The 18,944-nt window shown below is 34.3% G+C and overlaps 1 protein-coding gene across 1 annotated transcript in view; it reads left to right on the top strand.

Moving 5' to 3' along the window:
* DNAH17 (dynein axonemal heavy chain 17) overlaps positions 1-18,944 on the top strand; it is a 288,979-nt gene that overhangs the window by 18,920 nt on the left and 251,115 nt on the right. Inside the window, exons 10-11 of the mRNA XM_074260267.1 lie at positions 4,745-4,912; positions 5,208-5,324. Coding sequence (XP_074116368.1) covers positions 4,745-4,912; positions 5,208-5,324 — 285 coding nt within the window. The remainder of the gene's footprint in view (positions 1-4,744; positions 4,913-5,207; positions 5,325-18,944) is intronic.

Here is an 18,944-nt window from a genome sequence, read left to right as displayed (position 1 = left end):
AATTCAAATTCACTCTCTGACTCTTTCTAGCTATGTGTGACCCTGAACAAGTCACTTAATTTCTCAGTTTTCTCATCTGCAAAATAGATTAGCGTCTAAGGTCCCTTCAGTTCTAAATTTGTTATACTATGAGCTTCATATTGCAGGAAGATGGTTTGCTGATCTAAGTATGGGATTTAACACATTTTTGGAGGGGTCAGGGTGGTAGAATCTAGCATTGCTCCAAGTTGTTTTTAGCACCCTTTAATTATTTTGTGGTGTGTGCCTGTATCACTACTTTCACTCTGATTCCTCTCTCTTTTCCCTTCTTCCTTCTCTTGAATGTCCTGAATTAGCTTCTGATTTTTTTCAGGGTAGGGGTGATAATGGCTGTGTGTGCGGAAAGGCAGATCTCAGTAGTCTACAAGCAGGATTTTTTTTTTTTTTTGCATCTTTTCTTTTTCTCATGGCCAAGCAGAGACATCATCTGCCATTTGTTGTAGAGCTAGGAGCAGCTGGAAGTTTTTGTGGAAGAGAATCTGCAGCAACAAGAGTCCTAATAGTGATCCCTTTTTAAAAAATTGTCAATTAGCTTGAGCTCTCGTCATGTTAAGGCTTTAAGACTAGTGAGGAAGAAATATTGAGTGAACATTTTTAGGAATGGAGTTGTTTGGTGTTATGTAATAGGAATTTTGCTTTCTCAGAGCTTTCTCTTATTTTTCTTGGTTTAGCTACAATTATTCTACATCTGTTACATTATTCCTTTTGGGAAGAAGGTGAGAGAGTAGTTTGGAAAAAGTAACTTATTTGCCATTTCACTGGTCATGGGTTCTGTAAGTAATGAAAAGGAATTCTTTTCATTCTAGCTTTTCTGTATTTGTATTCTCTCTCTCCTTACCTCTATCAAGGGGTACACTTCGAGATCCCATTGTTAAATTTTCAGTGTGAGTATTTACAGCTTGGAAATTGTCAAACACTAAAAATTGGGGTTTGATTTAATGTTTTATTGTTTAGACTTAACATGATGGAGAAAAATGTTAATAGTATAGATTAAACTTAAAACTGTATTTGAGTATTTTTTTTTGTGAAAAGCTGGTTGTTAAATATTTACCAATACTTCCTTACCCCTACTAAGGGCGACTAAATAGTTAATGCATTCTCCAAAGTACTATATTCATTAAAAACCTATAGGCAGAATTGGGCTGAGCCAAGATGGTAGAGTACAGGCTGGAACCTGACTGAATTCTCACAAAATTCCCTTCCAAACCTCATTAAAATAATGCCTCAAATTAAATTTTGGGATGTCAGAACCAATAAAAAGTCAGAGGAAGACATTTTTTTCTAGCCTAAGACAATTTAGATCCATGAGAAAGATCTGTAACACTTTGGGTGGGCTTAAACCAGGAACACAGCAATGGTATCAGTGGTGGAGGCAGCTGCAACAGTAAGGGCAGTAGCAGAAGCAGCTTCAGGAGTCCAGAGATAAAAAGGGGTCAGACAACTTGTCAGAAAGAGATAATAGAGGGCCATTTGCTGGCACTAGGTACAACTGGTACTGATTGGCAACTTCATTATCCATACATTGCTCTAGTGTCTAGGACCAAATCAAGCACTGATACTTGTGGCTGCAGGAAAACAGGGGACCTGGTCACAGTGCCTTGCAGCTGTAGGGAAGTAAGGGCCTTTCTGGGTAAAGACCAGAGCACAGACCAGGGGAATTGTACCTTTTATCACATCACTTTGGAAGCACCAAAAATTCATCCCCAGAACTATCTCTGAAAATAACAAGAAAAAGCCTAAAACATAAGACAGTGCCTCCTCATTCCCAAGTGAGCAGAGCCCAACTTTAACATAAAATTCAAAATAAAGACATGTTCTGGGAAAATAAACAAAACCAATTAAAAAAAAAAAAAAACAATTTGACCATTAAAAAAAAACTTTAGAATGCAACTTAGGGCAAGGAAGTCCTAGACATAAATTCAAAAAACAACAATATGAAAACAGCTACCAAAGAAAATAGGAGAGAGGGAAACTTACAGTTAGTAATCACAACTGTGAATGGGAAGAGCTAATATGGAGTATTAAATGGAAGCAGACAGAATAATGGGTTAGAAACCAGAATCCAATATTATGTTACACAAAAGAGCTACACTTGAAACAGAAAGTCACACATAGAATTAAAATAAAGGGCTAGAACAGAATCTATACATATATATATATATATATATATATATATATATACATATATATGTATATATATATATACACATTGTATATATACATCACAAGTTTTTCTGATAAAGGCTTCATTTCTCAAAAATACAGGGAACTGAATCAAATTTATAAAAATGAGAACCATTTCCCAATAGATGCTCAAAGAATATAAACAGGCAATTTTCAGAAGAAATCAAAACTAACTATAGCTATATTTTTTAAATGCTCTAAGTCATTATTTTAAAATGAATTAAAACAGTTCTGAAGTGTCACCTTTTACCTCTTAAAAAATGACAACTGTTGGAAGGGATGGGGGAAAAATAAGTACACTAATGAACTGCTGGTGGAGTAGTGAATTGATTCAAATATTCTAGGGAACGATTTGGAACCATCTTCAAAGTATAATAAAATTATGCATTTCCTTTGATCCAGCAATATTAATACTAAATCTGTACCCCCCCAAAAAATTATAGCAGCTTTTTTTTGCAGTGTCAAAAGAATTGGAAATTGGAGTGCTATTTATCAGTTGGGAATAGATGAACAAGTTGTGGTATATGATTGTGGTGGAATATTTTATTGTGCTATAATAAATGACAAGCAGAATGCTTTCAGAAAATCTTGGAAAGACTTACATGAACTGGTGCAAAGTGAAGTAAGAAGGACCAGAAGAACTTTGTACACATTAATAACAACATTATATGATTATCAACTGGGAATGATTTACCTATTCTCAGCAATAAATTGATCCAAAATAATTTTGAAAAATTTATGATGGAAAATACTATCTTCAGAGAAAGAATTTATGGAGTCTGAATGTAGATCAAAGCATACTTTAAAAAAAAACTTTTTTAAATCTCTGTTTTCTTTCACAACATAGCTAATATGGAAATATGTAAAATCTATATCACAAATTACATTCCTTCTTGAGGAGGAGGACAGGAAGGGAAAGAACTTGATACTCAAAATTTTAGAAAATGAATGTTAAAAATTATTTTTACACATAATTAGGAAAAATAAAATGTAAATTTTTTAAAAAAGAGGAGATGGGAGGGGAAGGAGAGGAAATGCTATCCACTTCCATAGAGAACTGATGAGTGCAAATTGAAATATAATTTTCTGGATTTCTTGCTTTTTTTTGGTGACATGGCTAATATGGAAATAAGTTTTGTATGATTTCAGCCTTGTAAGTGATATTGTATTATTTGCTTTTTTGGTGGGTAGGAGTGGGTGGGAAGGAGGTAAAGAATCTAGAACTCAAAATTTTAAAATAAAGGAATGTTAAATAATTTTTTAAAAACTTAATTCTTCACACCCTCCAAAAAGTGTAGCATCCTTGAAATACATGCAAGGCAAGTTTCTGAGCCCAAGTAATTTTAAAAATTTAGAACAAATGATTATGTTCTATTGGATTGCCAAATTTGATATTATTTTGTTGTTCAGTCATTTCAGATGTATCTGACTCTTCATGACCCCATTTGAGGTTTTCTTGGCACAGATATGGGGGTAGTTTTACATTTCCTTTTTCAGCTCATTTTATAGATGAGTAATTGGGGCTAAATGGGATTAAGTGACTTGCCTAGGGTCCAAGTAAGTATCAGAGGCTAGATTTGAACTCAGGAGGATGTCTTCCTGAATTCAAATCTAGCATTCTACTAAGGAAATGTATGAATGACAAGTCTTTAATTTTGAAGTCTTGTTTTTATTATGGAGTCCCTTCCGAGCTTTAGTATATTTCTAGTTTTTGTTGGCTGTTTGGTTTTTTACAGATTTTTTTCTTGCCAGCTTAGCTGGTTTGTAAAACTGAATCCTTGAGAGAATTTATCTAGTAAGAAATGGATTTGCCATATGAATACAGGTCCTCTAATGCCATAGTCAACTATAGGTTCTTCAGCTCCAGAGCGCTTCTAGATTGAGAAAATAGGTTATAGTCCTGAATCTGGCAGCCAGTACCTTAAACTAGCCATTCTTCAATCCACGAGTCTAATTACATGATTGCTTCCTTATGTGAGTGCAAATGTCTAATATATTTTATATCTGTTTCACATACATACAACCAATAATTTATGCTGGTTTGGAAGGTAGGACAGTTGATCCTGGTTCTTAACTAGTTAAAGTGCAGTTATCAAAAATTTCTTAAAAATAAGTTCATGCAAATAATGCATGATGAAACTGCTATCCATCTCCAGAACCAATGGACTCAAGAGGGCAGATTGAAAAATAATTTTTTCTTTTTCTAGTTTTTCCCTCCCAGAATATGACTAATATGGGAGGGGGGGGGGGAGTTCAAGGATCCCAGGTTAAGAACATCTGATTAGTCTTATTTCTTAGATGGAAAAACTGAGGCCCAGAGAGGAAAAATTATTTCTATGAGGTTACATAGCCTATCAATGGCACAGCCATAATAATATAACCTTGTTTTAATAAAAAAATTCTTTCCTCCCTCCTTCCCTCCTTCCCTCCCTTCCTTCCTTCCTTCCTTCCTTCCAACACTGCTGCAGTGGCATTTGATAATATCAGTGAATCAACTGGTTTTATTATTGTTCCCCATTAGGAACTATATAAAACAGCCATTGAGTTCCTGAAGCTTGAGAAAATTGAGCTTGGAGGAGTAAGAGGAAACATCCTTGGACATTTGGTAACACAAATTTATGAGGAAGTCTTTGAGCTGGTAAAAGTTTTTGCGGAATGTAAATATGATCCCTTGGATCCTGAAGACTCGGTAAGCAATTCATCTTAAGTACCTCAAGACTTTAAGTTTGGTTTTACTACACAAAAAATTATTTTCATAAAACATGCCCCAAAGATGTAGGGGACATGAAAAGTTTCCTATCCCTTACTTAATGATGCCACATCAGGCCTTCATAATGGGTTGTTACCATGACAACCAACACATCTAATTTAGACACACATTCTCCAATTCTAACTCATATGTTTGCTTAAAATGAGATTCTGTAACTAGCAATTATCACTTTGTAGCTGATTGCTTCCTTTTGCTTATTTTTTTTAATCAACAGAATTTTGATGAGGATTATGCTGATTTTGTGAACAAGATTGAAGATTTGGATAGAAGACTGGCAACTATATTTTGTCAAGGATTCCAAGATTGTAATTCCATTGAATCTTGTGTTAAGGTATAGTTTCTTGGGGGTCTCAGAATTATAATATTGAATAATTACAGAACTAGGGGACTCAGAATGTCATAGCTGGAAAGGATAAATTGTAGAGAATATCCTAGTAGGATCTTAGTTTCACTCCTTACCTCAGGCAGGCTATTATTGTAGGGGAAGCTCATTCCTCTGTAGTCTAATTCCTTCATCTTCAAAATGGGGAAACTGAGATTGCAATAACTTTCCCAAAGAATTTTCAGTGTGGAAATTCCATTGCCTGAGGACAAGTTAAATGACATGTCTAGAGTCATACATTTAGTGACAGATGAAATTTAAACCCAGATTTTCCTGATTCCAAGTCCACCAGCCTATCTAGCTCATCATTTTCTCTTTTTTTCCATAGTTCATCTAGCTAATTATTAATTATCAGATTAAATCACTTATACTTCTGATTTTCACATCTGGAAGAAAATATGAGAAAAAAATAACACCTTTTTGCATTCTACCTACTAAACAAACAGCCAGACATTTTAAATCAAGAATTCAATTCTACCATTGTTTAAATGGGGGTTTGGGGCAGGGAATTGTATAGTAGAAAAGCTGCTGTAAATTAAAATACCATGCTGCTTTTTATATTTGTAATACTACAAAACATAGAAGCATAATTTAGAGGTGGAAGGATCCTTATAGATCATCTATTCTACAAGTTGGCAAATTCTTTCTGCAAAGGGCCAAATAGAAATATTTAGCATTTGATGGAATTCAAAACATAATAATAATAATGCACATTTTGGGATAATATAGATCTACTAAGACAAATGAAGTTCTTTTTGGAGGGAATGACATTTCCTTTATTTTTATTTATTTATGTATTTTTGAAAAATATTTTATTCCATCCAAATCACATGTCAAGACTATTGTAAAATATTCATTTTTGCAAGATTTTGAATTCCAAATTTTAATCCCTTTCTTCTTCTCTTCTCCTCTTCCTAAAATGGCAATTTGATATACTTTATATATGTGCTATTATGTAAAACACATTTTCCTATTAGTCATAATTGTGAAAGAAGAAACAGATTAAAAGGAAAAAACTACATGAAAAAGAGTATCCTTCAATATGCATTGGATCCATCACTTTTTTATCTGGATGTAGATAGCATTTTCTTTTGTGAATCTTCTATACTTGTCTTGGATCATTGTGTTGCTGAGAAGAGCTGAGTTACTCTTAGTCGACCATCCCATAATGTTGCTGATATTGTGCACAATGTTTTCCTGGTTCTGGGCATCTCACTTTGCATCAGTTTATACCAGTCTTTCCAGGTCTTTCTATAAATTTGCCTGCTCATCATTTCTTATTGCACAATAGTATTCCATTACATTCATATACCATAACTCGTGCAGCCATTCCCCAAATGATGGGCACCACAAAAAGGGCTGCTATAAATATTTTTACATATGTAGGTCTTTCTCCCTTTTTTATGATCTCTTTGGGATACAGACCAACATTTCTTTTAATGAGTTTCAGAATTAGTGTATAGGCTCCCTCCGTGCATCCAGCTCCGTGCATCAGCTTCAAGCTGCTTATAACTTCTTTTTTTTTTTTTTTTTTTTTTTTTTTTTTTTTTTTTTTAAATTTTTTATTTTATTTTATAATTATAACATTTTTTGACATTACATATGCATGGGTAATTTTTTACAACATTATCCCTTGCACTTACTTCTGTTCAGATTTTTTTCCCTTCCTCCCCCAACCCCCTCCCCCAGATGGCAAGCAGTCTTATATATGTTAAATATATTACAGTATATTCTAGATACAATATATGTGTGTAGAACCGAATTTTTTGTTGCACAGGAAGAATTGGATTCAGAAGGTAAAAATAACAGTTTACATTCATTTCTCAGTGTTCCTTTTCTGGATGTAGCTGGTTCTGTCCATCATTAATCAATTGGAATTGGATTAGCTCTTCTCTATGTTGAAGAAATCCACTTCCATCAGCATACATCCTCATACAGTATCATTGTTGAAGTGTATAATGATCTTCTGGTTCTGCTCGTTTCACTCAGCATCAGTTGATGTAAGTCTCTCCAAGCCTCTCTGTATTTCTCCTGTTGGTCATTTCTTATAGAACAATAATATTCCATAACATTCATATACCATAGTTTACCCAACCATTCTCCAATTGATGGACATCCATTCATTTTCCAGCTTCTAGCCACTATGAAAAGGGCTGCCACAAACATTTTGGCACATACAGGACCCTTTCCCTTCTCTAGTAGTTCCTTGGGGTATAAGCCCAGTAGTAGTATGGCTGGGTCAAAGGGTATGCACATTTTGATAACTTTTTGGCATAATTCCAGATTGCTCTCCAGAATGGTTGGATTCTTTCACAACTCCACCAACAATGCATCAGTGTCCCAGTTTTCCCACAGCCCCTCCAACATTCATCGTTATTTGTTCCTGTCATCTTAGCCAATCTGACAGGTGTGTAATGATACCTCAGAGTTGTCTTAATTTGCATTTCTCTGATCAATAGTGATTTGGAACACTCTTTCATATGAGTGGAAATAGTTTTAATTTCATCATCTGAAAATTGTCTGTTCATATCCTTTGACCATTTATCAATTGGAGAATGGCTTGATTTCTTATATATTAAAGTCAATTCTCTGTATATTTTGGAGATGAGGCCTTTATCAGAACCTTTAACTGTAAAAATTTTTTCCCAATTTGTTACTTCCCTTCTAATCTTGTTTGCATTAGTTTTGTTTGTGCAGAAACTTTTTAATTTGGTGTAATCAAAATGTTCTATTTTGTGATCAATAATGGTCTCTAGTTCTCCCTTGGACACAAACTCCTTCCTCCTCCACAAGTCTGAGAGGTAAACCATCCCATGTTCCTCCAATTTATTTATGATTTCGTTCTTTATGCCTAAATCTTGGACCCATTTTGATCTAATCTTAGTATGTGGTGTTAAATGTGTGTCCATGCCTAGTTTCTGCCATACTAATTTCCAGTTTTCCCAGCAGTTTTTGTCAAATAATGAATTCTTATCCCAAAATTTGGGATCTTTGGGTTTGTCAAAGATTAGATTGCTATTTTTATTCACTATCTTGTCCTGTGAACCTAACCTATGCCACTGATCAACTAGTCTATTTCTTAGCCAATACCAAATGGTTTTGGTGACTGTTGCTTTATAATATAGCTTTAAATCAGGTACACTTAGACCACCTTCCTCTGACTTTTTTTTCATTAGTTCCCTTGCAATTCTCGACCTTTTATTCTTCCATATGAATTTTGTTGTTATTTTTTCTAGGTCATTAAGATAGTTTCTTGGGAGTCTGATTGGTATAGCACTAAATAAATAGATTAGTTTGGGGAGTATTGTCATCTTAATTATATTCGCTCGGCCTATCCAAGAACATTGAATGTCTTTCCAATGATTTAAATCTGACTTTATTTTTGTGGCAAGTGTTTTGTAATTTTGCTCATATAATTCCTGACTCTCCTTTGGTAGATATATACCCAAATATTTGATACTATCGACTGTTATTTTGAATGGAATTTCTCTTTGTATCTCTTGCTGTTGGATTGTGTTGGTAATATATAAAAATCCTGAGGATTTATGTGGATTTATTTTGTATCCTGCGACTTTGCTAAAATTCTGAATTATTTCTAATAGCTTTTTAGCAGAGTCTTTGGGGTTCTCTAAGTATACCATCATGTCATCTGCGAAAAGTGACAATTTGATTTCTTCATTTCCTACTCTAATTCCTTGGATCTCTTTCTCGGCTCTTATTGCCAAGGCTAGAGTTTCTAGTACTATATTGAATAGTAATGGTGATAGTGGGCAACCTTGTTTCACTCCTGATCTTACAGGGAAAGGTTCTAGTTTATCACCATTACATATGATGTTTACTGAAGGTTTTAAATATATGCTCCTTATTATTTTAAGGAATAGTCCATTTATTCCTATACTCTCAAGCGTTTTTAGTAGGAATGGATGTTGGATTTTATCAAATGCCTTTTCTGCATCTATTGAGATGATCATATGGTTTTTATTAATTTGATTATTAATATGGTCAATTATACTAATAGTTTTCCTAATATTAAACCAGCCCTGCATTCCTGGTATAAATCCCACTTGGTCATAGTGTATTATCCTGGGGATGATTTTCTGAAGTCTATTTGCTAATATCTTATTTAAGATTTTAGCATCAATATTCATTAAGGAAATTGGTCTATAGTTTTCTTTCTCAGTTTTCGATCTACCTGGTTTAGGTATCAGTACCATGTCTGTGTCATAGAAGGAATTTGGTAGGACTCCTTCAATCCCTACTTTTTCAAATAGTTTACATAGCATTGGAGTTAGTTGTTCTTTAAATGTTTGGTAGAATTCACCTGTAAATCCATCTGGTCCTGGGGACTTTTTCTTAGGAAGTTGGTTAATAGCTTGGTCTATTTCTTTTTCTGAGATGGGACTATTTAGACTACTTACTTCTTCCTCTGTTAATCTGGGCAAGCTATATTTTTGAAGGTATTCTTCCATTTCATTTAAGTTATCGAATTTATCAGCATAAAGTTGAGCGAAGTAGCTCCTAACTATTGTTCTAATTTCCTCTTCATTAGTGGTGAGTTCACCCTTTTCATTTTCAAGACTATCAATTTGCTTTTTCTCTTTCCTTTTTTTAATCAGGTTTACTAAGGGTTTGTCTATTTTGTTGGTTTTTTCATAAAACCAACTCTTAGTTTTATTAATTAATTCAATAGTTTTTTTACTTTCAATTTTATTAATCTCACCTTTTATTTTTTGAATTTCAAGTTTTGTATTTGTCTGAGGGTTTTTAATTTGTTCCTTTTCTAGCAATTTTAGTTGTAAACCCAATTCGTTGGCCCTCTCTTTCTCTATTTTATGCAAGTAGGCCTGTAGAGATATAAAACTTCCCCTAATTACTGCTTTGGCTGTATCCCACACATTTTGGTATGATGTCTCATTATTGTCATTCTCTTGGGTGAAGTTATTAATTATGTCTATGATTTGCTGTTTTACCCAATCATTCTTTAGTATAAGATTATTTAGTTTCCAATTATTTTTTGGTCTATTTTCCCCTGGCTTTTTATTGAATGTTATTTTGATTGCATTATGGTCTGAAAAGGATGCATTTACTATTTCTGCCTTACTGCATTTGATTTTGAGGTTTTTATGCCCTAGTATATGATCAATTTTTGTATAGGTTCCATGAACTGCTGAGAAGAAAGTATATTCCTTTCTGTCTCCATTTAGCTTTCGCCAAAGATCTATCATATCAAACTTTTCTAGTATTCTATTTACCTCTTTGACTTCTTTCTTATTTATTTTGTGGTTTGATTTATCTAATTCTGAGAGAGCAAGGTTGAGATCTCCCGCTATTATAGTTTTGCTATCTATTTCCTCTTGCAGCTCTCTTAATTTCTCTTTTAAGAATTTAGATGCTGCACCACTTGGTGCATACATGTTTAATATTGATACTGCTTCACTATTGATGCTTCCCTTTAGCAGGATATAATGCCCTTCCTTATCTCTTTTAATTAGATCAATTTTTGTTTTTGCTCGATCTGAGATGAGGATGGCTACTCCTGCTTTTTTGGTTTTGCCTGAAGCATAATAGATTCTGCTCCACCCTTTTACTTTTAGTTTGAATGTCTCATCCTGTTTCAGGTGTGTTTCCTGTAAACAACATATAGTAGGATTCTGACTTTTAATCCAGTCTGCTAACTGCTTCCTCTTTATGAGGCAGTTTGCCCCATTCACATTTATGGTTAGAAGGACTAATTCTATATTGCTTGCCATCCTATTAACCCCTGCTTATGCTTTTCCCCTTTCCTTCCCTTTTACCCTCCTATCCAGTATTAAACTGGTGAACACCACTTGCTTTTCACAGCCCTCCCTTTTTAGGATCCCTCCCCCACCTTAAAGATCCTCCCCTTATTTTACCCCTTTTCCTCGAAATTACTGTATTCCCTTCCCCTTAGCTTACTCCTTCCCTTTCACTTTTCAATGAAGTGGAAGAAGTTTCACCATAAATCGAATATGTCTATTGAAACACGCTATGTTCATCTCCCTCCTTTCTTTCTCTCAGATATAATAGGTTACCTTTGCCTCTTCATGAGATGTAGTACCACCACTTTATACTTTTTTATGATATAATCTCCTTTCCACCTCTAGTTTCTAAGACAAATTGTACATATGTTCTTTACATATTTTTTGGCAGAAGTATAGTTCTCAAGATTTCTTTTTACCTTTTTTTAGAAGTCTCTTGAGTTCTGTATTTGAAGATCAAACCTCTTATGTAGGTCTGGTTTTTTCATCAAAAATAGATGGAATTCATTTATTTCGTTAAATGTCCATCTTCTTCCCTGGAAAACGATGCTCATTCTTGCTGGGTAAGTTATTCTTGGCTGCATACCAAGTTCCTTAGCCTTTCGGAATATCATGTTCCAGGCCCTGCGTTCTTTTAATGTGGATGCTGCTAGATCCTGTGTTATCCTTATTGTGGATCCTCCATATCTGAATTGTTTTTTTCTAGCAGCTTCCAATATCTTTTCCTTTGTCTGATGGTTCTTGAACTTGGCCACTATATTTCTTGGCGTTTTGATTTTAGGGTCCCTTTCAGTAGGTGATCGATGAATTTTCTCAATGTCTATTTTACCCTCTGTTTCCAAAACGTCTGGGCAGTTCTCTTTGATAATTTCCTCGAAAATGGTGTCCAAGCTCTTTTTTTCCTCCCATTTTTCAGGGAGTCCGATTATTCTCAAATTGTCTCTCCTGGATCTGTTTTCCAGGTCTGTTGTCTTTCTGGTAAGGTACTTGACAGTCTTTTCAATTGTTTCATTTCTCTGGTTTTGCTTGACTCCCTCTTGGTTTCTCCTTGAGTCATTCATTTCTACTTGTTCCAGTCTAATTTTCAATGATGTATTTTCTTCACTCACTTTTTTTATATCTCTTTGTAATTGTCCAATTGAGTTTTTATCTTCTATGGAATTTTTTTCCATTTTATCCATTTTATTTTTTTGAGAGCTGATTTCTTTTTCCAGCTCTCTAATCCTGTTTTCCTTGGAGTTGTTTACCTTTTCCAGCTCACTAATCCTGTTTTCTTTGGAGTTGTTTACCTTTTCCAGCTCACTAATCTTGTTTCTCAATGATTTGATTTCTTTATCCATTCTGTCTTTGAATGCATGGGATGACTTCTCCAGGCTCTCTTGCCAAGCTTCCCTTTCCTTTTCCCATTTCTCTTCCAGCTCTCTTGTGACAGCCTTTTTGATTTCCTCTATGAGGTTCTTTTGTATTGAGGAGCAGCTTATATCCCTCCCAGGGGATACATCTGGGGACAGTCTGTTCCTAGTCTCCTCAGCATTTGAAGTCTGCTCCCTCTCCACACAGAAGCTGTCAATGGTTAGAGCCCTTTTGAATTTTTTGTTCATTTTGTCAGAGTGCTTATAACTTCTGCTCTTCTATCTCCTTCCTATAATTACCATTCTCTGAGTGCCCACAGATTTCTAGCTATCTTCTTATGCAAAACTTGAGTTGCTTTTTTTTTTTTTAAAACAAATTATATTTGCTGGGATGCATAAGGAAGTACAACCTTTCACATAATAAGTTTTGCTACTCTTTTCAAGTTTTATCAGTTCTGTAATCATTTTGGTTCTTCCAACATTGACTATTTCTTGACTTTAGTCATCTTTGCTGGGTGAGGATAAAATCTCAGAAATATTTTTTTAAATAGTTTTTATTTACCAGATATATGCATGGGTAATTTTACAACACTGACAATTGCCAAACCTTTTGTTTTAATTTTCCCCCTCCTTCTCCCCACCCCAGATGGCAGGTTGACCAATACATGCTCAATATGTTAAAGTATAAGTTAAACACAATATATGTATACATGTCCAAACAGTTGTTTTGCTGTACAAAAAGAATCGGACTTTCTCAGAATTATTTTGATGACTAATTTACTCAATAAATTTCTACAAAAGTACTATCTTTCTATATTGTCAGAAGGGAAGAACAGGACTCAGATAACTGAGCATTTTATTTGGACAAACTCATATCCAAATGTATAAACTTATAAAATGTAAATAAAATGTACTAACTTACAAAATGTAGGCTTTTCCTCAAAATCTATAAATTAAATGTTCAAACCTAATTTTCTAATTACTATATTCATAAGATCACGAGCTATTAAATTCACAGGAATATTTGTTTTCAATTTATTTTCAAATGTAGAATTCACAAAGACATTTCTACAACCTGGAATGCTTTTCTTGTGGCTCATTAGCTACAAAAATCCTAATAGATATTTGTTGAAGAATCAGAAACCAATTGGTGTCTCTGTTAACGTTTGCTGCACATTAAACAGCACTTTACAATTTTTTCTTTCTTGCTTACACTTAATATGGTTTTCCCCAAGTAAAAAATCTATATGTTATATATCTTTATTGTCTTCCCAGCTACACTGTGCTAAATCAAATATTTCTTTGATTAATGTTCTTTGTGGCAAGTTACTTCAGTTCACTTGTTAATACAATATAAAAGATTGAATTAATGTTTAATATTTTACTTTCTTTTGCTGTACTGATTTAAATTTTTTAATCTTCCAAATAATGTTTCATATATATTGTTAGATTTAGTTTCTCCCTTTCCTCTTGTTTCTGTACACAGGCCTAGTTCTTTTGATTGTTGGTAGATAAGATTCCAGGACCTATGGTCTTTTATTGTGGCTGCTATACAATTCTACTTGTAGTTCTAGCATATTTGAATTATTTTTTATTGTTTCTTATAATATGTTCTCTTTGATCTCAGAGTTTTGAAATTTGGCAATAATATTCCTATGTGTTTTCCATAAAAGATTTCGTTGAGGCGGTGATTGGTGAATTTTTTTCTATATCTACTTTCCCCTCATGTTCTATCACAGCTGAGCCTGGCATTCCCAATCAGCCAAGGTTCCTTCAGTCTTCCCAGACTCAGAGCCCAACTCCTCAAGCTGTCGGGAAGTGAAAATTTTTGTGGTTCCTGCTGAGCCTCCAGTCACACCCAGCCAGGGCTCCCTAATTGCTGTGTCTGGGGCCTACCCAAAGGTGTTTGTACTTCACACGGGTTAATCCCAGCCCAGATCTTTCTTCTGATCTTCTCAGTTGTATCTGGTTAGACCCTTGTTCTACCTCAAGTTGTCTTGATTTATCATTGTCTATGTTTGCCCTGAGGCGCAAATTTATTCTATTTGTGGGGAAAATCTGGAGAGCTTGAAATTTACCAACTTAGTCTGCCATCTTCCCAGAATCCTCCTCTGTCCTTTGTTCTCCAAGAGGACCATGGCATTGGAGAGGAGATGTATGACATTCAAGTGAATTGGATTTAAGTGAGGGAGTGCTGGGCAAGATGACTGGCCTCGCTTTCCCCTCCAGAGCCGTCTAGGTCCAGTCTAGGTCCTGTGGGAAGATACAGATCTTGACTGGAGATGGCCCTAGATGTAGTGAACGACCTCAGCCTTTTTAAGCTTCAAGTCTTTATTTAACAAGCCTCAGTTTGATTTAGGCCACACCCAATTAGTGATTGAGGTTAGGTAAGAAAAGAATGGTCTTTTTACCTCATTTAATATATGTGTGTATATTCTACCTATCTACCTATTTACTTGTATGCATTTGTCTCTGTGTATATCCATATGTATTTTATGTATATGTGTGTTTCATTCTGGGAGGGGGAAGGTCCTCAGGGTTTCTGGACAAAACAGAAACAATTGGTTATTTACATTTATTCTGAGCCAACCAGAGCCCAAACAATGACCAAGTGGGGTTGCCTATAGATACCTTGTGAGGTTTCTGTGATCAAAGTTTATATTCCCTTGGGTAGAGCACCTGCAGGTAAAGATATAATAGCCTGTGGGGACAGAGGGAAAGGAAGTAAAAGAAAAAACAAAAGAAAACACAGCCATAATGATGAGAAGCCTCAATGTACACTTTTTTAAAAAATTATTTTTATAATTATAACATTTTTGACATTACATATGCATAGGTAATTTTTTACAGCATTATCCCTTGTACTCCCTTCTGTTCCGAATTTTCCCCTCCTACCCTCCACCCCCTCCCCTGGATGGCAGGATTCCCATACATATTAAATATGTTATAGTATATCCTAGATACAATATATATGTGCAGAACCAAATTTTTTTGTTGTTGTTGTTGCAAAGGAAGAATTGGATTCGGAAGGTAAAAATAATCTGGGAAGAAAAGCAAAAAATGCTCACAGTTTACACTCATTTCCCAGTGTTCCTTCTCTGGGTGTAGATGATTCTGTCCATCATTGATCAGTTGGAATTGGATTAGCTCTTCTCTATGTTGAAGATATCCACTTCCATCAGAATACATCCTCATACAGTATCATTGTTGAAGTGTATAATGATCTCCTAGTTCTATTCATTTCACTCAGCATCAGTTGATGTAAGTCTCTCCAAGCCTCTCTGTATTTCTCCTGTTGGTCATTTCTTACAGAACAATAATATTCCATAACATTCATGTACCATAATTTACCCAACCATTCTCCAATTGATGGGCATCCATTCATCTTCCAGTTTCTAACCACTACAAAAAGAGCTGCCACAATCATTTTGGCACATACAGATCCCTTTCCCTTCTTTAGTATTTCCTTGAGATATAAGCCCAGTAGTAGCACTGATGAATCAAAGTTTGATAACTTTTTGGGCATAATTCCAGATTGCTCTCCAGAATGGTTGGATTCTTTCACAACTCCACCAAAAATGCATTAGTGGACACTAATGTTTTCCCACATCCCCTCCAACATTCATCATTATTTGTTCCTGTCATCTTAGCCAATCTGACAGGTGTGTAGTGATATCTCAGAGTTGTCTTAATTTGCATTTCTCTGATCAATAGTGATTTGGAACACTTTCATATGAGTGGAAATAGTTTCAATTTCATCATCTGAAAATTGTCTGTTCATATCCTTTGACCATTTATCAATTGGAGAATGGCTTGATTTTTTATAAATTGGAGTCAATTCTCTGTATATTATGGAGATGAGGCCTTTATCAGAACCTTTAACTGTAAAAATGCTTTCCCAATTTGTTACTTCCCTTCTAATCTTGTTTGCATTAGTTTTGTTTGTACAAAAGTTTTTTTAATTTGATGTAAACAAAAATTTCTATTTTGTGATCAATAATGATCTCTAGTTCTCCTTTGGTCACAAATTCCTTCCTTCTCCACAAGTCTGAGAGGTAACCTACCCTATGTTCCTCTAATTTATTTATGATCTCATTCTTTATGCCTAAATCTTGGACCCATTTTGATCTTATCTTAGTATGTGGTGTTAAATGTGGATCCATGCCTAGTTTCTGCCATACTAATTTCCAGTTTTCCCAGCAGTTTTTGTCAAATAATGAATTCTTATCCCAAAAGTTGGGATCTTTGGGTTTGTCAAACACTAGATTGCTATATTTATTATCTTACCCTGTGAACCTAACCTATTCCACTGATCAACTAATCTATTTCTTAGCCAATACCAAATGATTTTGGTGACTGCTGCTTTATAATACAGTTCTAGATCAGGTACAGCTAGGCCACCTTCTTTTGATTTTTTTTTTTCATTAATTCCCTTGAAATTCTCAACCTTTTGTTCTTCCATATGAATTTTTTTGTTATATTTTCTAGGTCCTTAAAATAGTTTCTTGGGAGTCTGATTGGTATAGCACTAAATAAATAGATTAGTTTGGGGAGTATTGTCATCCTGATTATATTTGCTGGGCCTATCCAAGAGCACTTAATGTCTTTCCAATTATTTAAATCTGACTTTATTTTTGTGGCAAGTGTTTTGTAATTTTGCTCATATAATTCCTGACTTTTCCTTGGTAGATATATTCCCAAATATTTTATTCTATTGACAGTTATTTTGAATGGAATTTCTCTTTGTATCTCTTGCTGTTGCATTTTGTTGGTGATGTATAAAAATGCTGAAGATTTATGTGGATTTATTTTGTATCCTGCAACTTTGCTAAAGTTATGAATTATTTCTAATAGCTTTTTAGCAGAGTCTTTGGGGTTCTCTACATATACCATCATATCATCTGCAAAGAGTGATAGTTTGGTTTCCTCATTACCTACTCTAACTCCTTTAATCTCTTTCTCAGCTCTTATTGCCAAGGCTAGTGTTTCTAGTACAATATTGAATAGTAATGGTGATAGTGGGCAACCTTGTTTCACTCCTGATCTTACTGGGAAAGGTTCTAGTTTATCGCCATTACATATGATGTTTACTGACGGTTTTAAATATATGCTCCTGATTATTTTAAGGAATAGTCCATTTATTCCTATACTCTCAAGTGTTTTTAGTAGGAATGAATATTGGATTTTATCAAATGCTTTTTCTGCATCTATTGAGATGATCATATGGTTTTTATTAATTTGGTTATTAATATAGTCGATTATGCTAATAGTTTTCCTAATATTGAACCAGCCCTGCATTCCTGGTATAAATCCCACTTGGTCATAGTGTATTATCCTGGGGATGATTTTCTGTAGTCTTTTTGCTAATATTTTATTTAATATTTTAGCATCCATATTCATTAAGGAGATTGTTCTATAATTTTCTTTCTCTGTTTTCAGCCTACCTGGTTTAGGTATCAGTACCATGTCTGTGTCATAAAAGGAATTTGGTAGGACTCCTTCAATCCCTATTTTTTAAAATAGCTTATATAGCATTGGAGTTAATTGTTCTTTAAATGTTTGGTAGAATTCACATGTAAATCCAGCTGGTCCTGGGGATTTTTTCTTAGGGAGTTGGTTAATAGCTTGTTCTATTTCTTTTTCTGAAATGGACTATTTAGACTACTTACTTCTTCCTCTGTTAATCTGGGTAAGCTATATTTTTGAAGATTTTCTTCCATTTCATTTAAGTTATCAAATTTATTGGCATAAAGTTGGGCAAAGTAACTCCTAACTATTGTTCTAATTTCCTCTTCATTAGTAGTGAGTTCTCCCTTTTCATTTTTAAGACTAACAATTTGCTTTTCCTCTTTCCTTTTTTTAATCAGATTTACTAAGGGTTTTTCTATTTTGTTGGTTTTTTCATAGAACCAACTCTTAGTTTTATTAATTAATTCAATAGTTGTTTTACTTTCAATTTTATTAATCTCTCCTTTTATTTTTAGAATTTCAAGTTTCGTGTTTGTCTAGGGATTTTTAATTTGTTCCTTTTCTAGCATTTTTAGTTGTAAGCCCAATTCATTGACCTTTTCTTTCTCTATTTTATGCAAATAGGGCTCTAGAGATATGAAATTTCCCCTTATTACTGCTTTGGCTGCATCCCACACATTTTGGTATGGCATCTCAGTGTCATTTTCTTGGGTGAAGTTATTAATTATGTCTATGATTTGCTGTTTCACCCAATCATTCTTTAGTATGAGATTATTTAGTTTCCAATTATTTTTTGGTCTATTTTCCCCTGGCTTTTTATTGAATGTAATTTTCATTGCATTGTGGTCTGAAAAGTATGCATTTACTATTTCTGCTTTACTGCATTTGATTTTGAGGTTTTTATGTCCTAGTATATGGTCAATTTTTATATAGGTTCCATGAACTGCTGAGAAGAAAGTATACTCCTT

Source organism: Sminthopsis crassicaudata, chromosome 4 (genome assembly GCF_048593235.1).
Source record: "Sminthopsis crassicaudata isolate SCR6 chromosome 4, ASM4859323v1, whole genome shotgun sequence".
Lineage (NCBI taxonomy): Eukaryota > Metazoa > Chordata > Mammalia > Dasyuromorphia > Dasyuridae > Sminthopsis > Sminthopsis crassicaudata.
This window is presented reverse-complemented; position numbering and strand designations above follow the sequence as displayed.